This window comes from Lepisma saccharinum, chromosome 14 (assembly GCF_977018435.1).
Source record: "Lepisma saccharinum chromosome 14, izLepSacc3.1, whole genome shotgun sequence".
NCBI classification, from domain to species: domain Eukaryota; kingdom Metazoa; phylum Arthropoda; class Insecta; order Zygentoma; family Lepismatidae; genus Lepisma; species Lepisma saccharinum.
The window spans coordinates 64,832,058-64,857,658 of NC_139242.1; the positions used below are offsets into that span (position 1 = coordinate 64,832,058).

The window sequence follows — 25,601 nt, forward strand, 5'->3', positions numbered from 1 at the left end:
TAATTTCCAGGATCATTTGACTCCACACGTGTTGCACCACACTTTTATGGACCCTGTGGAAGGCCAAAATGTCAGAAAAATATCAAAAAATAAATTATAATTGATAATTTATGATACAGTGGAACCTTGATAACTCGAACTCGAGGGGAAAAAGAAAAAATTTGAGGTATCAAGGATTTAGACTTACCAAGGTTCAAGTTATTGAGGGCCAAAATCGCTGACTTCGTGTTATAGAGGTCTAAAGTTTACTGGCCCTTCTGAACATTAACAATGATGGTTACATACATGGCAGGGTGGGGAAGTTCGTCCCGACACGATTATTGATCACCTGACATTGTACATACGCACCCTACACTTCGACTTATTGAGGTTCATGCGACTAAAACTTCGAGTTATAGAGGTGATTAGAATTTAACTTCAACTCATAGAGGTTTTTCATACTCTACCTTCGAGTTATTGAGCTCCAACGGCATCCCATAAACTGTACAAAAATTTGTGTTATCAAGGTTTAATTCGAGTTGTTGAGGTAAAATTAGTATCGAGTGTTATGGACAATTCAAGGGGATTACAAAAAAATTCGATTTATCAAGGTTCCACTGTACCAGATTCCGAATATGAGCATCAATATGAGTTCAGTCCTAGACTGGTATGTCAATTCTTGTGAAAAAGAGTGCTTATCAACTAATTCCCTAATGCTTAGTTTTGAAGCAGAAGCTCCATTACTATTTAGCTGAGCATTTGATACAAGTAAGATAACTAAAATTCTGGACTTCAACTATTGACATAAAGAGTGAGTAGTGATAGCTATGTGAACAAAGTAACCATAAGGAAATCATGCTTAAAGTTAAAGAATTTTCAGAACAAAGACCCTCTCTTGTGCCTGGAGAATTAAAACACAGAATCAAGTATAGTGGAACCACAGGGAAAACAGTTTGGGCAGAACCACATTGCGCTCATGGGTGTGTGGTCCGAGTCAGTGTTGCCAGGCCTATTGTTTTCTTGGGAGATTTCCTTAATAAACTGGACCTTTAAAAAAAAAAGCTTCTCCTGCTCATCTTACTTGGACATGGTGGGGAGAGGTAAAGTGGAGCACATGGAGCTTCACTCAGCCATGGAAAGTGCTGTTTGAACTGTGAAATTATGCCAAATGTTACTCAATTTTGCTAGGACGTAATAATAATAATAATTATTATTATTATTATTATTTTATTACAAGGGCAAATCAAAAAGTCTGTGCCCCAATTTTTTTTCAGACAAAATAATAAACATGCAGGGAAATCAAAATATAGGAATTGTTCTGTGTTCCTTGCACTATTTTTCCACATAGTCACCACAGCGAATCAGGCATTTGTCCCATCACACCACTAGTTTGGAGATACCGCTGTTGTAGAATTCCACCGGTTGCTTGTGGAACCACTGCCGGACAGCACTTCGCTTCGTTGTCGCAAATGAACCCATTTCCTGCCAGGATACCCCAAGGATTCGTGAACAATATCGTAAACGCAACAGAAAACAATGCCCGCATGAATGCAATGGTGAAAGCAGATCAGTATTTTCATCTAAAGGACATTTTCCAAGGGGATGAGGATGCCCCGACCACTCATTGTCATGAAGGTCTTCTCAGCCATTTTTAAACTCACACCACCACCACTGTACACTTCTCAAAGTGATACACTTGTCCCCTACCATCGGCTGCATATCCCTATGGATCTCACAGGGTGTTCATCCCTTGCTCCATAGAAAACGAATAACACTTCACTGCTCATACGACGTGAACGTGTTGAGTACTACAGCCATCTTTGCAAACTGACAGCAGCGGCGTGCCACGGAACAGCTGAGAGTTAATGCTGGGCTGTTCCAAGAAAAGCCTAGCATTGAAAGTATATCTCGGTTTCTCAATCACACTAATATTTCGGTTGAAAAATAAAAAGTGGCAGAGACTTTTCGATTTGCCCTCGTACTATTACATTACTATTTTTAGGTGGTTGTATTTTATCCCATCCCAAAAATCTATTTTCATTATTTTACACCGCTTTGTGCCTCTACGGGTAAGTATGACAATAAGGATGAATAATTGATTGATTGATTGAATTGGTGTTTTAAGTCCACATTATGCACAGTATGGTTAATTGGGACTGGACCTACAGTTTAAAGCAGGATCTGAGCCACTATGTCCCTCCACCGGGTATCGAACCTGGGATCCCCTGATTACATGGCAACAACGAAGGATGAATGAGGAAATGATGAAATGGCACAAACACAAGGCCACGTCCATGCCTTACTAGGTAGAATCTCTGATGTAGCAAGGGCAATATATTTTATACAGTATATATTTATTTTCTCGCAGATGGGAAGGGGAGGTGACACCCCAGCATAAGCATTGTTATCTTCAATTATTGCGGAAGGCCTACTGTAAAATTCACCAATCTGTCTCATTGTTAATAACAAGAAATTTGCTGGGAACGTGGCGGGATAGCTGAATTACAAAGGAAATTATGCACCTCTTTACTCGTAGTTACTTTAAATTTTCATCGGCTTGAAGATACTTAATTTTCTATGACGTTATATAGGGGCATAGACATCTGAAAGGGGGTGCAAAGATGGCTGCCAACCTCCCCCCTTCCCAGTAAATGAATGATAACCTAAAAGTATATATTATTTCAGACATACGTTGATTTGAGTGACAGTAATTTACATCAATTATTATAATGGGGATGCAGGAACGTGATAATTTCAAAGTTAAGTGGTGTTTTTTGAAGCGGCAATACTATTACAGGGTGATATACCTCGTTTACCCCCAGGATAAATGCATTGGTTGCCCCTCGGAAAAAATCAGATTAGGGGGCAATTGCCCCCTTTCTCCCAGTGTGCATGCCCATGCCCCCCTTCCCTCGAGGGCCATTCATCTGCATATTAGATCATCAGTTCTTTAGCAGATCTTATGGTTTCCCAAGGAACAATCTCCCGATATTTTCAAGTGTGACCTGGCAACACTGACCTGGGCCCCGAGAACGATAAGGAAGATGTGCAAATACTTTTGACCGAAGGTTCTTTTTCTTGTGGTTGACAATCAAATGTTGTTAAAACTTACCTTCATTATTGGTTCAGGTACTCCAATAAGATAAGGCATAGGAGCTAGCAGGTAGTCAATGAGGTGCATGGGAAGCACTGGAATGAAAATGTGCTGCCAATTCATTGGATAAATTATAGCATTTGCAGCCTGCACGCATGCACTGAGGCGATACAACTTTTTCGATGTAACAATAATGCGTCTCTCATATAACATTGAGGCAAACATTAACATCATGTTATGGCCATCCACAGCATTATAATATTCTGTAAGATTCCTCTGGAAGTAAACAGAAAACATGGAAATAAATTGTAGTACGGAAAATGTGTTTATATTAAGAAGTAATGTATACAGGGCAACATAACATTCTAACTTTCAAACTACGACAAAGTGTAGGGAACATCAAACCTTTTGTTGTTGTTGTTGTTGTTGTAATCCAAGCTTTCAAAAGGTTCCACATGCAATTGGAGAACCCATGAAATGTTCAATATATATCTTTGGGTCTTTTCATTGCAGGCATGGGTACAAACCACGCATATCTAATATTAACCAAATTTGCACTAAATTTCAGCAGTTTAAATGTAAATAAATTTGAATGAACTATCCAGCCTCTGATCAAAAAGTATCTTGGGGTGACAAAGGATTAGAACCTGGGACCACTTGATTACAATGCAACAGCATTTCCACAACCTCATGGGACAAAAGCAGGTGCTGTACCTTCATGGTAAGATTAAATGCACAGGGAGTAACTTTATTTAGTTCCACTTAACCTAGTCACCAATGTTAAACTGCTTCCCTTTAATAATATGCATATTCATGAATAAAAACACTAAAAAAGCATTTGTATGTAATGCTAATTGAAACTTATCCATTGTATATTGCTTTTTAAACTATACATATTCTAACACTACGTTTCGAAAGAGCACTTATTTTATCTCACCTAGTTAAAAGACACTATACAGTGGATAATGTCCAATTAACATTGCATGCTAATGTAGAACCATCGTCACTAACATTCAGAGAATTATCAAAAAGCAGTGGAAAATATACTTACATTCTCTGGAATACTAGGCAATGAAAACTGGTTTGGACACTGACACACAAATGCCTGGAAAAAAATATATATTCAAAAACTAATACCACTTTCAAACTATATAAAACACGTTTTTTCTTTGTTCTATAAGTATGTGCACCATTAACAAGAATGGTTCATATGATATGAATCTATTAGTATATACAACTTCCAGAAATTTAACAAACTCACTTGCTTACCAATATTATATTACGTAAGTTCTTCTTCCTATTCTAGTATAAAATCAACATAATTCACTGACATGGTGTCCATGTTTTCCCCAAGCAGTTGATAGCCCCAAGATAAGATTATGTAGGGAAATCTGAATTAAGATAAACAAACATATAGGAAATAAGTAAGTTCAGAAACAAAACTAAAGTACGCACTTGTTGTCCATTATTAAAAGTAACCTGTAGTGTAGACCCAGGATCAGGAACATTGCTTTGGTACACAGCATCCAGAAATTTCCAGAGATCATTTGAAAGTGGTCCATTACTTATGTCTGCTATGTGATTTAATAACCTGTAACATTGCAAGTAAAAAACAATCAATGTTTAAGCACACACACACACTATTTTTTTTTTAGCATTTAGCATGTAACAAATGGGAAGTAAATGTTAACATGACTGGCCATGATTTTATAGCTTTGAGTCACCTGTTTAAACCTATGTGCATTTAGTCCCTTCCTTTTCCCTGATGAAGCACCCACGTGGGTTTAGAAGTTCAGAAAAACAAGGTATATATCTAGACAAACTCATTTTACTATTTCATTTTTGTAATATTTTTATACTGACATTTTAAATTGCAGAAATGAACTTGTGCTTGTAAGCACAAATATTGATATTAGATAAGTGTTGTTCAAAACACATGAAGGAAAGAAGTTTCAGAAATCAGTGACACCAAGTACAGTGGGCTGCACAAGTATTACTTACCAAATTGTCCATGACAAGGTGTAGACGCAACTAAAAATAATTCAGGTGCCAGCTCCTTTTTCTCAAGAGTGAGCATATTTTCTTTAAAATACAGGCTAAGAAAGCTATGAATCCAGCTAAGAAATGTCATCTTGAAACATTTAATTTATTAATGAATACAAGATTGGATTAAAAGTAATTAATTCTTGTGCTGGAGTGGTCTTCCTAAAGAAGGTTCAGCTGGTAACAGCATAAGTATGCAATTCATACTAATACACAGGCAACTCTACAATATCACTGCAGATTTTGTGTTTATTATTCTGATTAAATGATTCATGTGATACAGAAAACACACAAACATTAAATTAGAAAAAGAGGCAAAGGAAATTTTGGTAAGCTCAAAATATGTAAAACAAAGAAAAAACTGAATTTAAAAATCCAGGCACCAGGTGACAATTTTCAGGTGCCATGGCATCCACCGTGTATTTTTCTACACCTGTCCATGACATTTTCATTCATTATTACCTTTCATCCCATATATGCTCTTAAAGAGTGGATTTTCACATGTGCTGCTGCAGAGGTTGTCAGTAGTTCATTTGGGAATTTGTTTAAATTAGTTGAAACTCTCATTGCATAAAACAAATACCACATATACTACAGAAATAGACAATTTTCTTGGTAATATTTATGCATCGCATTCTATGAGTTGAAAAATTTCTCTCCTTGTACGTTCATCTGCTAATGTCAAGAATCAAAATATACTGCTGGACAATGAAAACCGGACACTTTAATATTTGACATCTGAATTGCAATAACAGCTCGCAGGTATATTACAGAATGTTCGGCAGATCATGTAGTACCATATGCACGATTCATAGGCTCGGGCTTTGTTTATGCATTCGTACTTAATTCAGTTTCTGCAACATTTAGTTAGCCCTTGTACCAGAGCTTTTATCGACCCATTGCGTTATCACAAAAAATGCAAGTGTCCGTTTTTTTTTGTCCAGCAGTATATATGAACTGGTTAAATAGAAATATGACAACATATTGAAAATTTAGCTAAAATTATACATCAATCAGAGATTGACCTGGGTTATTAGTATACAAGGTGATATATACCTCACCAAATAAACAGAGGGGAAAAATAACTGCATATTCGCGTTTCTGAGAAAATACACATCTTAAATGATGTGGCACATGACACCCTTCCTTCTGAAAATCTGGAGGTAATTCGAAAATGGAAGCTTCCAAGATGGCCGCCATGATGCATACTGGACCCATCTGGTGTGCCCCTACACCCCCCTTTCCCATATCCGAAGTTTCATCGTCGTCTGTCAAGCCGTTTTAAATTAAAAGGGTGGTGCTGGACTTTTGCCTCACCCTGTATTTCTATTCACTTCTGACTTGCACTAATGAGGTTGGAAGATGATTAGATGAAACTCAATACCCAGGCTGAGAATCGAACCGAGATGGTGACCAAATTGTAAGTTCGCTAGTCAATATACTTGGCCACAGAAGTGACTCTGGTTTCTTAGTATTAAAAAAACAGGATGATTAGCAACCAAGCTATCTAGGAACATTCATATATGATTCCATGCATAATATAATCTCTCTTTGCCTTTGCCTACCTGTCGACTTGTGCAGGCTAGTGTCACCTTCCTGCAATTGAATGGAGTAATTCGATCTGATCTAGCAATAGCTAAAGATAGAAGAATGATAGAAAAAGAGTAAATCTTGGTCCACTTACTTATAAAAAGATTCATGCCATGGGATGAAGCTCAGTATTACAAGTGCAGTAGAAGCTTTTGGATCGTGTCGACAAAATCCAAACGTCCACTTTGAGTCTATGCTTGTGAGCACAAATGAAAAATGCTGGACCACAGTACTGAAAACAATAATAAAACCCATTATTGTTACAAAATTTACACAAAAGATGCATATAACACAAAAAAATAGCACATCAATAAAATTCCTGGTAGATATAATAGAACTATTCTCCAATCAATGAAGCCAACAGATATGTGAAAAAGAAAAAGAAATGAGAAAATACTTACTTTTGAAACTCGCATGGATAAGCAAATTTTGCCACAGATTTCAAGACTTCCTCATCCTTGTAACTCTCTGGAAACTTCTGAATAATCCAAGGATCCTGGGTTGATGACTGGGGACCCACGACTTCACAAAAGCACTCAAAAAAGTGCTTTACATCTTCCCTACAGTGGTATAAAAAAAATCAAGTTCGAAAAATAATGCTTTTTCAACATTAGCTACAGCCAACAATACCTTGAACATGGACACTGACAATGATAAATTCTAAGGTAAATAAAATATCCTTATGGCACCTGCTATCAGTGTGTGGAATGACATGAATCACCAAGTGTCAATACAACAGTAACAATAATTCCTAACCATATCCGTAATGTTCATGCATATCCCCTTACATAGAAACTTGTGTTGCATGTGTGCCATTTCCGTATTCTGAATGTGTCATTAATTTTAGTAAGTACACAGGAGTCACTAAAAATTCACTAAGGAGATACACTACCATCCAGACATCCCAGGAACACATTTTCAATGCCAGTAATCAGTGGCGCAGGAACGTCTTTCATTTGGGTGGGCACAAAATTCAGCCTCCACACTCCACAAACATACACATCAAAACCTAACAAAAATGAAGGAGACAGTAAACACTTACCATGGGATATGGTGCATTTTCACAGGAGAAAAAAGAGGTAGCACAGTGTCACATAGTACAGAGGCACAGAATATATATATACACACACACACCTAACACTGAGTGCTCATTGAATTGTGACCACCTACTTAATACTTTGTAGGTCCACCTTTGGCTCGTCGGACGGCCTGGACACGTGGCATGGATTCCACAAGGTGCTGATATGTCATGGGGGATCTGACATGATATATTCCTGATGGCATCCCATAACAAGCCAACTGAAGTCGGTGCAGGAAGCTCGGGCCAGCCCCATGGCAGAGTGGTTAGCACATTGTACAGGGTTCGAATCCTGGCTTGGGCATGGATATTTGTGAGTGTCCATTCATTAATTTCATGATGTCATCACTCATCCCCATCTTTGCAAATTAGCCAAAAGTGGCACAAAAACCAAAGTAAAATAAAGCAAATCAATCAATTTGTGGTGGATATGTACCATACCATATTTAGTCTCTTTTCAATGTCATGTATTCATTATTTTCACAGACTTTTTGAGTGTGTTCCACGAGTACCAGGGTGACCACTACAGGACCACGATAAAATTAAAGTGTAATTCCTGGTTTTCAAGGTGACCTTTCCAAAAATTCAAGGCTATAAGCACATGTTTTCTCTATTTCAACGTTACATATTACCACCCACACACATCACAAATATATTAACAACATAAACCAGGGGTCTTCAACTCGTCAAGAGTGTGTGGGCCACATTAACAATTTCAATGATGCTCGCAGGCCACGAAGCTACACTATGGTATTGAGAACTGTAAGATGCTGCCATCTGCCATTTACTTCATCTGGGGCCACGACAAAGAGCTCTGCAGGCCATCTCAGGCCATGGGTTGAAGACAGCTGATATAAAGGGTCTGTGTGATTCCAATATATCCAAAAATTCTAATTCAGTTAAACATTATATATTCAAAATATTTCATTTAAGGTCAAGAGTTTCACATACTCAGAATCAAAATATATCTAGAAACACAAGTCACAAGTTCTTATCTATCGAAAACTAAAAACTATGGCCTGTTGGATCGCTTTCCTTTATAATACTCTTCAAGCACTTGTTTAGAGCTGTAGTGTTTTGTTGCATCTTTTAAAAAACTGTCATGATAGTTCCCAATCGACTCGTGAGAGGTCAATGTTTGAAAGACTGATAAGACATTTTACATGATAGTAATTTATAATGGAATGGCCTGCACTTTATGACGCTCCACAAGTATACTTCACTGAATTATTTTAGATGGATGGTAATAAAAGAAAATCCAAAACACATTGCCACCTCATGCAAAGACCTTGTGTCCCCAATCAAAACTGTACCAATATCTACAGCTCACGTGAAAACGGATTATTAAAAGTTTAGTATCCCCGAAACGTCTGAAATTCCTTTATTTTCTTCTTTTTCATATTGGTACTTCCTTATTCTGCATTCCTAAGGATTCTTGAAGGTGACATTTCGTTTTTTTAACGCAAATAATCTCAATTTTCGACATATCGAGTAATTCTTGTTTGTTCCTTTTCGCTTGCGTTACACGCAATATGGCGGAGAAATCTTGACTAGCGTTGTCCATGATCGGTTGTGATGCAGTGTTGCAACCTTCTTCATTGAAAAATACCCAATTTTGGTGTTACTGATTTAATATTTTTTTCCAGGTTTTGAAAAAAAAAACACGAACCATGCACGGATATCCCCACGAACCATGCACATAGCCCCGCAAACTATTCATAAATAGCCCCACGAACCATGCACGGATAGCCCCATGAACCATTCACGGATAGCCCCATGAACCATTCATAAATAGCCCCACGAACCATGCACGGCAAGGTTAGGTTAGGTTCTTGGAAAACAACAGTGTGTGGTTGGAAACACTCACTGCGGGTTACATCATCGAACTCACGCAACATTTGATTCACGTAGTGGAAGAACATAGAGGCAACAGCTTTCGTGCATTGGAGATACATTAATCTTCAAAAATACATGATTTACCAGCGAAATAAATTAATCGATGGTAAAAAACACTTCCACGACCTTTCAAAAGTGTACGGAAAGTCAGTTCGGTAAGCACTTTCTCCTGTAAAATTGAAGAAACACGTTTTGGGTATATAAAATTTTATGACCAGATTCAGTGGTATAAATCTAACCTTAAATAAGCGGAGAAATTATTGAAAAATTTCAATACTTTAAACTTGCTTTTGGGTCATTCCATATCAATTCAACCAAAAAAAAGAGGTTTGGGAACCCACCATCTCAGATTTTTATGAAACTTGGTACATTCAATCCTTCCATGGTGGTAAGAAACCACATAAAATTTTCCACCTCTAACTCATCTGGTTTCAGAGTTATGGCCTCTCAAACTTTCAGCCAACTCTCGTTTTCCTTCATTTCCGAAGCCCTCATTGAAACCTACAGTGCTTTACAAAAAAAATTCTATCTCGCTCACACATGATTCAATCCTTTTGAAATTTCACAACAATATTAACCAAACAATAGGCATGTCAGAAAAAAAAATATGACATCACGTGATATCAATATTTTAGTAAAACAAAAAATTAATAAAAAAAATATTAGCGGGATTTTGTTGCCGAAAACATGCCTTGCTAAAATTTCAATTATCATTAAAAGGGAATGAATTAATACCAGCATAAGTATTTTTAAAATTAACCTGGATATGTATTCTAACTTACCCAGCAATAAAAGTTATGGTTATTTTATTCCTTCTATAAATATAATATACTTATGTCTGATATTTGGATGAAATGGCTTCCGGAGTATTAAAATATTTTGGTTAACTCAAAATCAATCAAATAATGTGTTATAAATTAATCAGTGAAGCAAACTCGAAATTCTACACTTTTTTTTATTCTTTGAGCATTGTTGTCTTATTATTTCCATGCTTATTTATAAAATAATTTATCCATATATAAGCAAAATATATATATGGTTCAAAAAAATCTTTGTTTAATGTTGTGTTCTTTGTAAGCAGCAGTTTGATGATATGTCAACATTACCTGAGACAGAATAGCAATGAAGATGACAATAATGATAATAATAATAATAATTTATATTATTTTATTAATATGAAATCATCATTGAACAATATCAGTTATTATGGTATCCCCTCCTGCTTCAACATTTGGTGTTTGATGATTTATCCATATAGATATTTAAATGTGATTGACCAAAACACAGGTTTAAAAATTACTGAATATTCCATATAGTGCCTATATATATTTTAACCTTTCCATATATGTGCATGCAACATATACAAAAATTTACTTTGTGACACAAGTTGTATACTTTGACACGTTGGATTATCTTGTCCATTGAACTTAGAACCTTTGCCATCCAGATGTTGTTTCTGGTGGATCAACTTTACAAACTTTACAACAACATCTCCTTGATCTTCATCCACTTGAGATACCATTCCAAAATACCACAACTGATCATACAAGCAATGTAACATCCAGGAAAGAGTTCATGTACGGTTACAATAAAAGATTGGCGGTTTTTCAGACAGTACGTGACAAATGGGGCTCATCTTGACTGATTCTTCTAGCCACAATGGTGCCTGCAGAATCCAGAGGTCAGAAATTGTGGAAACTTCTAGTGCCTGGAACTGTTTGTACATCTGTAAACCGGTTTTGAAGTGTCAAATGGGTTGAATCAACTTCACCTTTCTCAATAAAGTGAAATGCAATATTTGTAATTTTTTCCACACAGAAATTGTAAAAATCCCCTGTTGTTGTGATCTGTCTCTCAAATGGTCTCTGTAAACTCTCTTTTCGTGCAAAGCGTTTTGCTGTTCCGACAATCCCATTACATTCTGATTTACCATGACCTGTTGTAAAATATGACCATTGTGCCTCTCGCTGGAAGTCCTCTTCATGCAGACACAAGTTGAGAAAGTGAGATTCGTTGTTGTATTGAGCAGCACTCCTGTCACGAAAATAGTGTATTTTCTGGACATGTGAATTTTTTTTTTCAGAAATCTAATGACTATTCCTTGAATTTTGTAAACCATGTTCACATCATGCTTCAGGTCATTATATATGATGTAGTGCGATGAAACAATCTTTTCCCCAACAGAGTTCTTACAGTAGACTACCACAGGATGTACAGTACATGATTCAGAAGTCCAGTGGTAACCTTGAGCCTCATCTTGGGTTGTAAAAGATTGGATTCAATCTTTTATTGTAACCGTAGATGAACTCTTTCCTGGATATTACATTGCTTGTAAGTATGATCAGTTGTGGTATTTTGGAATGGTATCTCAAGTGGATGAAGATCAAGGAGATGATGTTGTAAAGTTTCTTCACCCCCATGCTCCTTCCCAATCATTCTATTGGCCAAGACATGAAGATACAGGTGCAGTACCAATTCCCCATGTGCTGGCTGTTGTTGATCCATCAGAAACAACATCTGGATGGCAAAGGTTCTAAGTTCAATGGACAAGATAATCCAACGTGTCAAAGTATACAACTTGTGTCACAAAGTAAATTTTTGTATATGTTGCATGCACATATATGGAAAGGTTAAAATATATATAGGCACTATATGGAATATTCAGTAATTTTTAAACCTGTGTTTTGGTCAATCACATTTAAATATCTATATGGATAAATCATCAAACACCAAATGTTGAAGCAGGAGGGGATACCATAATAACTGATATTGTTCAATGATGATTTCATATTAATAAAATAATATAAATTATTATTATTATTATCATTATTGTCATCTTCATTGCAATTCTGTCTCAGGTAATGTTGACATATCATCAAACTGCTGCTTACAAAGAACACAACATTAAACAAAGATTTTTTTGAACCATATATATATTTTGCTTATATATGGATAAATTATTTTATAAATAAGCATGGGAATAATAAGACAACAATGCTCAAAGAATAAAAAAAAGTGTAGAATTTCGAGTTTGCTTCACTGATTAATTTATAACACATTATTTGATTGATTTTGAGTTAACCAAAATATTTTAATACTCCGGATATCCAGGGTAATTTTAAAAATACTTATGCTGGTATTAATTCATTCCCTTTTAATGATAATTGAAATTTTAGCAAGGCATGTTTTCGGCAACAAAATCCCGCTAATATTTTTTTTATTAATTTTTTGTTTTACTAAAATATTGATATCACGTGATGTCATATTTTTTTTTCTGACATGCCTATTGTTTGGTTAATATTGTTGTGAAATTTCAAAAGGATTGAATCATGTGTGAGCGAGATAGAATTTTTTTTGTAAAGCACTGTAGGTTTCAATGAGGGCTTCGGAAATGAAGGAAAACGAGAGTTGGCTGAAAGTTTGAGAGGCCATAACTCTGAAACCAGATGAGTTAGAGGCGGAAAATTTTATGTGGTTTCTTACCACCATGGAAGGATTGAATGTACCAAGTTTCATAAAAATCTGAGATGGTGGGTTCCCTGGCCTGGTTGAACTGACGTGGAATGACCCTTTTCCTTTCAATGCCTCTAGTGCATTCATTTGATTTTGAAAAATTTACAACAAAATTGACCAAATCTAAGCACCACAGTGCCCTTGACAAGGTAACTGGAAAAGCATTGAACCTAAAGTAATGTCTTGTCTATTCTCCTGATTTACAGAATTTTTTTAAAGTTTGATTTTTTTTAATTTAACTTCAAATGGGGTTCAATTTTGTTCCATTCCAAATCAAAATTAAATTTTATTTCAAACAACGCCAAATTATAAGCATACTTAATATATATAAAAAAGATAGTGCATGCGAGGTTCAAATCTGTATTTCTGGTGAACTATTGTCAAACATCTATCAAGTTTATTAAGATAGTAAGCCCTCTGATAAAATCACAAGTTGCCCCTGTTTTAATGCCTAGCAAACATCACTGTTCCATTTCAACTAGGAACGGTATGCATCTTCTGTAAAGAGATCCTTCTCATTCTTGTTTGTACTTGTTCTTGTTTAGGCATTTATGTATGTTTAAAATGAGGAAAATATAAATTCTGTTTATAGTGATGAAATATGAAAAGTTTATGTAATTATATAGTTTCATATGATGTAAAAATTCCATTTTTCCCCCTGGAAGTATTTAGTTTAGGAAAAATCAAATGGAAAGAAGGTCATCTTATACTCCTCTGAAACAGATTAATATCTTATCAATAAATCGACTACCTCTTTAGGAAAGTCTACCCTCTCTCGTTAGACTACAGCATGATTTCCTGAAACTAAACTTCCTCTTATTCCGTCATGTCAGGCTCTTTTTAAACAACTTCCATCTCCTTAAGAAAAAATCCAAAAGCACAAATAAAGCGAACTTCTACGACAGTGTAGTAGAATATGTTTACAGTGGTTTGAAATATATTGTGAAGGAAGATACTGTTTGTAAACAATATAATATTTTTGAGTTGAGGCATTAGGAAGTGGGTCATTTTGACAGCAGCACATTGCACCTATCAATTATTATAGGAGGGTACAACTTTATCTATGGATTTAGGCAGGTACTGTACCCCTCAAAATTAAGGGCAGTACAATGCACCCCTGTACCCTGGCCCCCCATTCCTGTGTCACTGCCAGTAATGGAATGGTCGCTGTCACAACATAAGTGAAAATGATGACGACAAGTTCCATCAATTAACTAAATCAGTCACTGCCAGCAATTTCCTTTTCCTCATTGAATCGATTCTTTACTCCTGTTAATGTAGCTACTTCATATTCAAGAATCTACAATTCCTCGGAGGCCTGATAGACCACTTCGAAAAGTCAACGAAAAAACATTAGAAGGCACACTGAAATGTGTTTAAATATGAATTACACCTTATTGGAAATTGCGTTATATTGACAATCCCATATGAGCTGAAGAAGCTGGAAGGTTTCAACTTAAGAATCAAATTTGGTGAGCTATAATTAGGTTCCCTATCACGGATATATTAGCACAAAGTATCCTTTGTTCTGTTCCATAATATACATTTCGCAAGGTTATTGTCTACAAATTTAGTAAACAGTTTGAAGCCTTTACACATACTAATAGGACCTACATTGACTTCAGGAACAGGTGTTCGTCAGGTGAAAAATAAAAACACGTACCTTATCCTGGATCCCATATCTATAACAATATAGGTTTCTTGCGAGAGTCATATTAACTGTTTAAACATACGGAGTTCACATCACTTGCAAAAATCCTGGCATATTGTCAACAAAAACATCACCCACGGTGATCCTGTGCCATTCAATTTGTCAACGATCCTCCCCTCCTTTTCCTGAGTCACAGAATATGAAAATAAGAAAATAATAAGAATCTTCTAAACCTACTAAATTTTTGTAATCCATCAGAGGTTGAGGAACTCGATTGACAAATTAATTTTCTTTAAGTAAAGTGTAGTACTTTACGTAGACGTTCTTGCTACGAACGTCTTACTTTATCCTGAGCAAATTGAGCATGGACGTATCCATCGGGGGTTATGGGGGACAGAAAACCTAATTTCGGACTTAATTTTCCAAATAATAATAAATTAATCAGTGAAGGGGACAGAAACAATGAGTGAGAGGCAGAAGTGGGAGAACGACAACTCAAAGATAATTATGTATGTAGATTTTTCTTCTTGATAGGTGGTGGGGTTAAGTGGAACTCATGTGCATTCTCCTCTCTGGACCGTTACTAATCTTGTATTACCTATCCACTGAAAATAGTGCATTCTCCGCTGGACCAGAGAAATACCGTACAACCGTATACGCTCTTTAAGGAGGGGGGGGGGAGATATCCACATTTTAAAAAAATGCATGTAAAAGAGGAAGAGGAGTGTCCGTTGTTGACAGCGCCCAACCCAACGTCTTTCATTTAAGTTTTAATCTGTGCTTTTAATTGGAAGAAGTAAAACAGGCTTGCGAAGAATGTTTTTGAAGAGAAAGTGTGATCAAATGAAGGAAAAAAGGCTCAGACTTTATTAATATTAACCAGAAATTTAAACGTTCTCCTAAATGCTAGATGTTGGTTCATATTAAGTTCGTTAATTCTGTAATGGTGAAAGTGTGGGCAGGAGAAGTGAATAGTTGTCAAAGGTAAGCAACATTCAGCACAAAGTGTGTATCGTAATTGACTACTAGTTGATAGTTTATACATTTAGCATATGCCCACGTAAGGCACCTTTGAAGATTTATCAGTTTGGTAGACTTGCCGATAAAAGGCATTTCTTACACCGTTACACAAATGCTTGTTTTTGTGTCCTTGTTCGCAACAATGTTGGATATCATTTACAGCCAATTAAGTTTTATTATATTCGTATGCTGAATTATAGTTGGTATTGGTGTGATTTGCATGAACGAATTTGTTGAGTGATTCACATGTCAACACAAAAAGTAAACAATATTAACAGATTCACAATATGTTAGAATGACACTTTTTCTAGTGTTGGTAAATTTATCGTAAGGGAAAGACTGATGAAATTTGCTCCTTTTTATTTCAATATCCCTACTTACGTATTATGCATTGAGAAACATTGTTAAAGGTGTCATTTCGCTTATTTCAACATATCAAGCTATATTTGCAACATATCGAGTAAGTTTTCATGGTCGTTTCTTCCCTTCCGTAACATGCGAAATGGCCGTCACAGTTTCACCACCGTAGTCACTATGCAATGTTTCCACCCCACCATGCATAGAAAGTGCAAGATAAGCGAAATTGAGTGGACCGCGATCTGCACAATTGCTCATTATTTACCGGTGAGGAGGAATGTTGGAAATGTGAAATTTGTTATACTTACTATTTTTGGTCTCCTAATAGTGAATGTGCACTCATTTGGGGCCAGGTGACTCCTGCCAATTTCTAACTTGCCTTTAACACGGACTCTATAGAGAAAGCTGGAGCAGAGCGTAAGCGAGGGGGCGGTAGGCAAATTACTCCAGGGGCGGAGCCCGGAATCTGTGGGAAATTTGGACCCAAAAATTATTGCAAACAATAATATTTCTTGAGTTAAAATTTCCCACCGATTCCGGGCTCCGCACCTGGGGTAACTGACCTACCGCAGCCCTGCCTCTGCTCCGGCTACCCAGCTTTCTCTATAGAGTCCCTGTTAAAGGGGTTAGAAATGCAAAATCACAAATCATCATGATACATCATAAAAAACCACAGGGAACTCTTTTGCGCCTAATTTTGCCACGTCCTGCCACTCGCTTTGTACAAACAAATGGTAAAAATTTACTATCCTTCGGACACCTCTAATTTTTTCGTTTCGTCAATTTTTGACATTCGTACTTACGTATCTGCTTCGCGGAACATTCCTGAAGGTGTATCAATGTTGTTTTGATGAAATTTGAACTATGTTTCCTAACCTAACAGAACTAACCTAACCACGTGCCAATGGTTCGCAAGTATTTCCAATTTCTAGATCCTGATACTAACACGACACCAAATTTTAACTATGTTTCCTAACCTAACAGAACTAACCTATCCACGTGCCAATGGTTCGTGGGGCTAACTATTCTCCGTCAGAGAATTAATTTTCAACGAACAACATGAATTTCAGCTATGAAACATTCCCACATCACACGAAACACCTTCCCGATGTTCGACAATGCTACAGGAACTTATTACGGTAAGTAGTTTCTTCTGTAAAAATAAATAAATGTGTCCGAAGGATAGTAAACAAGTACCACGTCATTTTCAAAATGTTGAGCACGTTCAACTGAACATACGTATTTAAACGTGTGACCAGTTACATAAACGCGTGTTTGGAAACACTGGCCCGGATTAAGTCATCACACACAGGCTACATCAACCTGGAAGTAAACGGATGGACAAACTCTCGTGCATCGGTCACACATTTATATCGAAAAATAGGTGATTTACTGTCAAAATTCAATGAACGATGTGAGAAAAGACTTCTCCAAACTTCCAGAAGTATAAAGAAACTGCATTCGGTAAGTAATTTCTCCTGTAAATTTGATGAAATCCATCTGTCCTTTACGAGAAATTTACCAAAAAGGGTACGGGCCCAAGTTCCAATTGTTTAATTCTGAGCTAATATTAGTACACAAACATTTTTGTGGTTCGATTTCTTTTTGTCTGTTAATACATACATCAGAATCTTCAGTGATTACTAACAGGGATATTAATCTGTAAATAATTTTGTTGTTGAGTTAAACGGATCAGGTGTAAGACTCTTAGGATTAAAATAACATACATAAATGCTTCCAATACCTGATCACGTAATATGTGGCCTTAAGCGTGAAACCTTCTCTGAGCCTCACACGAAAATCTGCCAGAACTATGTGACTGAGATGACTGATGGCTGTTCACTCAAAGCACAAATACTCATGTAAACTACTGTTTAAATTATAATTTCTCCAGTAAATAATACTTAGCGAAGCATGTAAGTGTGTTACTTAGATTCTCGAAGCATCAAACTTCCTTCCACCATAATTTCTAAAGCACTTCCTAATGCTCCTATAAAGCTTGTGAAAAATCTTTAAACATTTGGATCTGTTACTAGGGAACATATACCAGCGTTGATACTTTGATATATTGCATTTTCTGTCAAAATATACATGAACAAAAGATTTGTTTTTCATAAGTTGAAGTCAAGTGTAAGCAAATATAGATTCACTGAAGAAAGAAAAAAAAAATAACATTTTCTTAATCTTGTAAGGAGATTGAAATTTGTGTTATGCAGTTGTGTGTAAAGCATACATTAACATATTTTCTATTGAAATAGTTTCACATGTGAACATTATTGTCAATTTTGGAAAATAGAAGTAAAGGATTAGAATTGTTATATGTAGGGCCCGGGACTTTGTCCTATAGAACTGGAAGAAATGTATGTGATTATACCATAAAAATTTTAAAATCTGTCATAAAAATGAATAAATATTTCCAGTAAAGCCAAAATTATGCACAACAGTACTTTTAGATTTCTCATTATATGGGAAGTCATTATATTCCAGGGAAGATCAGCGTCATTGCATTGTGATCAAAGGGTTCCAGGTTCGATACCCGGTGGAGGCACATAGTGATTCGGATCCCACTTGAAACTGTAGGTCCAATCCCGATTAGCCTTCCTGTGCATAAATTGGACTTAAAACACCACATCAATCAATCAAATCCAGGGAAGATCGACTGGAAGTGGGGGTTAGGCATTAAATTAAGTCAAAATACCTTTAAATGAAGAATGTAGTGGGGAAATACTAAAAATAACATGAGGTTCACTGCAATTATCCTAAGTTTCAATTACTATCAAATTACACCTTTGTGGGAACTAAAGCATTTTTGGCAGCTTGCTACAGCTCTGGTAAATATAGGTAATCAATACACAATTTTTAGCAGATTTTAACTGCATAGAATCTGAAAAACAGCGCACAGAATTTTTGTCCGAACAAGTTACACTAAATAAGTTTATCTTCATGAATGCACTTACAATCTTGCAGCAGATGTTCCTGTTCATGGCATTCTGTTCACTTGCACCAACAGTGATAAATGCTTGACACAAACGGCAAGTGATCTTGAGACTCCCGTATTTGATTGCCTATAGAGTTATCATCATCATCCTTCACCCGTTTCCTGCCTCAGGCTGGGTCAGCATAGAAGTCAAGCCTCTCCATTTTTTTTTGGTCTGCCACCACTCCTCTCTTCCCATGGTCTCCACTATCTGCTCTTTCCACCGACATCTTAGTCTCCTCGTTGGCCTTACTCCCACTCCTTGTGCATTGTGAGCTCTTACTGGTTGTCTTTCTGCATCCATCCTCTTCATGTGTCCCAGCCATCTCATCTGTGCCTGATCTATTCTGTCCTGAAGCCTCACTATCCGCACTGTCTGTCGGATCTCCTCATTCCTCATTCTACCCCTTCTAGTCTTCCCCAATATACTCCTTAAAAATTTCATCTCCACTGCTTGCAACTTTCTTTTGTCTCTCTCCGTCATTGTTCAAGTCTCTGCTCCGTACGTAATTATTGGCACATACACTCTGTAAAGAAAAATAGTGACACTTGCTCGGATATGGTTATCACAAGATTCATTAACCAAAATGATTTTGTACATGAATTCCTGATAACATTACAGTACATATTCGCAATGAGCAGTCCAACTATAACTACAAATGCCACAGTTTCAGCTTATTGACATGACTAATGAATTTATATGCATATTTAACTAGCTGTGTGTTTCTATAGAAAAAGCCTTTGTAGAGAGTAATACATAAAAGTCAAAGAAACAACAAGAATAGCACAAAAAAAAATAGAATATCTTAAGGGTAAGACATATTGTGTACGAACATCGAGAGTACAACACAGCAAACTAGTATTTTGTGTGACCACCATGGGCCTTCTGCAGTGCAGCCAATCGTCAAGACATGCTGGTTACAAGGTTATGGCAAAGTGTAATCTCAATTTGATGGAACCAAACCCAGATTATCTGTTCCATGAGTTCCCTCCTATTCGAGAATGTCTTGTTATGCAGTCTTCTGCTCATAATGGCCCACAAATTTTCAATGGGATTCATGTCAGGCGAGTTTGGAGGCCACCAGTCTCGAAATACTCATGTCCTTGAACCACGTATTGACGATTTTCGCTCGGTGACATGAAGCATTATCGTTCTGAAAAATAAAGTAGTCTATATTTTCTCCAGAAAAGCAGTCTCTAGCTGTTCTAAGAAATTTACGTTCCAGACTTTGAAGATATTTTAGTGCATCAACTGACCCTTCATATATATCCATCTTTCCGACGCCTTGAGTATTAATGCAAACCCACACCATCACTCCGCCACTGAATTTTTGCGTCTCTGAAACACAATCCTTTTGAAGTTCCTTGCCCTTTCGCATCCACAACTTCACGCCACCATTGTTTCCCACTATTCTAATTCTCTCTTCGTCAGAGAAAATGACTTGCTTCCACTCGTCTTCAGTCCAACTTGAATATTGTCTCACAAACTCACGTCTTGCTGCCCTGTGTGCTTGTGTCAGCTTCGGCTTCTTACGCGGTTTCTTCTTCCCAATACCCACTTCGTGCAGTCGAGCCAATAAAGTTGTATGGCTGACTGCAATTCCAAGGTCATTTCTAATTACAGAAGCGAGTTGGCGGGAACTCATTCCTCGATTCTGCAGTGCTGTTGTTTTCATTTTCCGATCTACTCTGGGTGATGTTTTCCTTTTTCTACCACACTGTTGCCGTAGTGATGATTTGTTATGCTGGTTTTGCTTGTGAATTACTCTTCCTGCTGTTGAATGGTGGATTTTGAGTATTCCACCAATCTCCCTGAGAGATTTACCTTTGCTGTGCAAAGTAAGAATTTTGCCTTGCTTACGTGGCAACAAGTCACATTTCTTACCCATTTTACTTGTTTAGAGTCCACACACAGCAACAATATCACACAAAAACTACGCTACACAACAAAAATACTGCCACTTGATGCTGTACAAACAAGGCGAAAGCACAGAACAGTCACTAACTGCTGTTTACCTTGGCTTACACATCACAACTGCAGTGCAGAATTCTCACGACTATAACTGACGAGGCACTTTCAGGGAATATTACTGATACACAAACATTTGACTAGCGCTGTTTGTGACCACAGGTGTCACAGATAACGCAACGAAACTATCCTACTCTTCCTTTCCTTTTATTTCTTTTGTAGCGAACCAAAACTATGGTTTTCTGGGTAAGTTACTGTGAGAATTGAGGTGTTGCTATTTTTTCTTTACAGAATGTAGTATGTGTTATATATTACCTTCTTGCATTTCATAGGTACATCCCTGTTCCATAATAGTCTTAAAATGCTTTGATAGAGTCCACCACCTATTTGTCTTCTTTTGTTTACCTCGTCATCTATTCTTCCACTTCTTTCAGTTATGCTTCTTAGATATTTGAAATTCTCCACTACCCTCAACTCTTTAATGTCCATCTTTATTCTTGGTACATTTCTGGCTCTGTTTCTTGTTGTTATTAGCATCTCACTCTTTTCTGTACTTAATTTTATTCCTGCTCTTCTGATTTCCACATTCCAATTGTCAAGCTGTCTCTGTACTTCTTCTTCCCTGTTTCCCCATATTACTAAGTCGTCAGTGAACAACAGGGCCTTCATCCATTCCTCTCCTATCTTCTTCCCCACCTCTTCGTTAATTGCATCCATTGTAATTATGAAGAGCAGTGGGGAGAGAGCACTTCCCTGTTTTAGTCCATTACTTATACTGAACTACTCTGTTCTTCCCACTGGTGTCTTAACACAGCTCTTGTTGGCCTTGCATGTGCTCTGCACTATACTATCTCTTCCTCGACTTCGTTCTCTCTTAGAGCCTTCCAAATCTTTGTTCTGTCCATGCTATTGTATGTCTTTTCTATGTATAGGTATGCCATAATCAAATTATTTCCATACTCGTAGTGCCTTTCCTGTAATTGCCTTATGGTGAATATCAGATCTTCTGTTGATCTACCTCTTCTAAATCCACACTGTTCCTCTTTGATGTTCAGCTCTGTTACTTCCCTTATTCTTTTCTCTAATATTTTCTCATACACCTTTGCTGAGTGGCACATCAGTTGTTACATTCCTTTCTGTCCCCCTTCTTGAATATGAGAACTATTAGTCCCTTTGTCCAATCTCTTGGCACTTCTCTCTCTCTTGCCACACTGTTTTCATCACCCTGTACAGCCACTGCACACCAATCACTCCTGCTCCTAGTATCATTTCCACTGACACTTCATCTATTCTAGGTGCTCTAGCTCTCTTCATTCTCTTCAGTGCTTCCTCCACTTTTTTCCACGTGAGATTTATTTTTCCTTCCTTTTTCTTTATGCTTCGCTTCTTCTTCATGTTCATTTCCTTTTTTCACATTCAGCAATTTCTCAAAATTATTTTTCCACATTCTTCTTATTTCTTCATCCTCTTGTACTTTTCTGTTTCATTCCTTAGCTTAGAGCTGTCTCCTCTTTCTCTTCTCCTTTCTCTCACTAATTCATACAATACATCTACGAGGGGCGATCAGGTTGCTCTGACCCTAACATAGAAAGAGCGGCAATAGCGTCTCAATTTTTTTTAAATTTTTCAACATACTCCCCTACAACTCCAATGCATTTTTCCCATCGGTGCTCCAACTCCTGGATACCTTGCAAAAAAAATTCTTCCGACTGGTCCTCCAACCATGAGTCCACAGCCCTTACCACCTCAGAATCATCAGAAAATTTTTGCCCACGAATGTCATTCTTCAAATGTTTGAACAAATGGAAATCACTGGGGGCCAAATCTGGGGAATAGGGAGTGTGGAGCAGCAATTCGAACGATGCATCTGTGATAGCAGCCCTCGCAATGTATGAGGTGTGGACAGGTGCATTGCCCTGGTAAAGGAGCACACCACTGGTCAACATCCCACGCCTCTTTTTGTTGATGGAATCACGTAATTTCTTGATTAGGTCACTGTAGTATGTGCCAGTGATGGTTCGGCCTCTTTGTAGATAGTCCACAAGAAGGACACCCTTGCAGTCCCAGGAAATTTAGGCCATCACCTTCTTGGCTGACGTTTGCACCTTGAACTTCTTCGTTGGTGGAGAATGTGGGTGTTTCCACTCCATGCTTTGTGATTTTGTTTCTGGGTCGAAGTGATGGACCCATGTTTCATCCATAGTTACAAATCGGGCAAGGAAATAATCTATATCAGCACGAAACTTGTCAAGAAGTTCTTGACTGATGAGCACTCGGGTGCGCTTCTGATCTGGGGTGAGGTTTCGAGGGACCCATCTTGCAGCATTTTTTTTCATTTGGAATTTCTGGGTAATTATGTTTTGCACAGTGCCATATGACAGGCCACACATCTCAGCAATATGACGGAGAGTGACTCGACGATCCTTCAGCACGATATCGCGGAATTTGTTAACGTTTTCGGTTGTCATGACAGTTTCTGGCGCACCACCTGCATGTTCATCCTCACACGACTCTCTCCCACATTTAAACTGACGACACCATCACTTCACCATACTGTATGAAGGAGCAGTGTCCCCTAGTGTATCCACCAAATCCTCATGAATTTTGGATACCGTTCACTTCTTCTTCACAAAATATTTGATCACCGCTCTCACCTCAGATTTCTCCATTCTGCGAAATTGACACAACTTCATTCAGTTTAACCCCTGTAATAAGAAAACTGTACGCCACTCAGACTTGCAATTCGGAATGAAAGCATATAAAGGATCACTAAACAATAACAAAATAAAAAATCAATCATAATGTCATTCCTTCTATGTTAGGGTCGGAGCAACTTGATCGCCCCTCGTACATCATCTTCTAGCATTTTGGCCCATTCTTCCATCCACTTTCTTCTTTCCTCCTTCACTACTTTTCTTGCCTCTTTCTTCTTTTCCACCTACTCTTTTCGTGCATTTTGTGATTTACATTTAAACCATTTTCTAAATGCATCATGTTTGTTTTTCACTGCCTCTCTAGTTCTTTCATTCCTCCATGGTGTTTCTTTCTTTTCTTGCTTGTTCTTCCACATACCTTTTCAGCTGCCTGTACTAATTCTGTTTTAAATCTTGTCCATTCTGTTTCTACTCCTTTGGGTTCATCTCTTGGTACTTTAGTATTCAATATTTCTTGATATTTCTCTTTAATCATCTTATCCTTCAATTTCCACACTCTTATCCTTCTCTCTTGTTCCTCCCTTCTATTACTAGTAACTACACTAATTTCTCACTGGGTGTTACTTTAATGTTGTTCATTATCTTCTTTACTTCCTTGTTTACCAATATATAATCTATTACAGACTTTTGTTCATTATTCCAACTGTATATTGTAATTTTATGGCTGTCATATTTCTTTTTAAACCAGCTATTACCTGCTAACAGTCCGTTTCTCTTACAAAAGTCCAGTAGTCTCCTTGCCTCATTACTCTACCCACGCATCTGCCTCTTGAGTAGGGTCTGTAATGGATGAACAATAGAAACTTGTTTACTTCCTATCCGGTAGTTCTCGTGCCAGCACAACAGTGACGGAGAACGTTTTTCCTCAATAATGGTCACACAGCTTATCAATTGTCGGTGGGATAGAAAGGAGGGGGGGTATTATTGTTCTGTACTAGTTGGTAAGAAAAGTTGGCATCTGCTTTTAATTTCTTTGTCCATAATTTTCTTATCGTGCTATCAATAATATAAACTATCCCTCGTGCAAGACAATTGTGAAATTATACAGAAATATGTCTTATTACAAGAAAATTGAAGAAATATGTTGTAAAAATGCGAAATTGGTGAAATATTTCAAAATATTCTGTATCAAGTTTGTCTATTTCATCTGATTTTCATCATATATATGAAGACCTTACCCCCAATATTTGATCCGATGTCAAATATGAAATATGTTATAACTAGGGCTAGGATCTTTATGACCTAAAAATCACGAAAATATGCTCTTATGACCTAAAATTTTGCAAAATATGCACTAGAATTTGAAAAAATATGCCCTTATAAGTATACTGTTTTAAACATCAGTATCTAACTTATGCTGAAATATTTTCATATACATACTATTTTTAGTTCACTTTATGTGCCCTGATGAGTTGAAATGCACAATGAATACTTTCTGTAAATTTTCAATTAAAAATGAAAAAGATTTTCCTGGAGGCCAAAAAAAAAAATACCTCGAGTGAACATGGGAGTAAGAACGAATCCACTTGGAAAATGACTGTATATTTCTTGGAAAAGTGAAAATATGCTGAATATGACCGAAAACACTGGTCTACATATGAAAAAAAGATTTCTGCTGACTTAGATATTTTAACTGATTCTATATAATTTGAGATCGCTGATTCCAAATATGTAGTCAGAGAAAGTGTATCACGTCACAATTTTTCACAAATCACATTTG

At 37.0% G+C, this 25,601-nt stretch overlaps 2 protein-coding genes across 4 annotated transcripts in view; one reads left to right on the forward strand and one right to left on the reverse strand.

The window, feature by feature from the left end:
• Positions 1 to 15,015, reverse strand: part of LOC145998971 (DENN domain-containing protein 1B-like) — a 64,019-nt gene extending 49,004 nt beyond the window's left edge. For both annotated transcript variants that reach the window (XR_014443353.1, XM_083135811.1), the window contains exons 1-6: positions 14,857 to 15,015; positions 7,108 to 7,266; positions 6,801 to 6,938; positions 4,529 to 4,664; positions 4,125 to 4,178; positions 3,092 to 3,349 (exon numbers count right to left, since the gene is read on the reverse strand). Coding sequence is in view for 1 of the 2 variants with exons in the window: in XM_083135811.1 (XP_082991937.1) it covers positions 3,092 to 3,349; positions 4,125 to 4,178; positions 4,529 to 4,664; positions 6,801 to 6,938; positions 7,108 to 7,266; positions 14,857 to 14,873 (762 nt within the window). In the remaining variant the exon portion in view is untranslated. The remainder of the gene's footprint in view (positions 1 to 3,091; positions 3,350 to 4,124; positions 4,179 to 4,528; positions 4,665 to 6,800; positions 6,939 to 7,107; positions 7,267 to 14,856) is intronic.
• A 622-nt stretch (positions 15,016 to 15,637) lies between these two features.
• pins (G-protein-signaling modulator pins) overlaps positions 15,638 to 25,601 on the forward strand; it is a 66,380-nt gene continuing 56,416 nt past the window's right edge. For both annotated transcript variants that reach the window (XM_083135813.1, XM_083135814.1), the window contains exon 1: positions 15,638 to 15,828. The gene's annotated coding sequence lies outside the window, so the exon portion shown is untranslated. The remainder of the gene's footprint in view (positions 15,829 to 25,601) is intronic.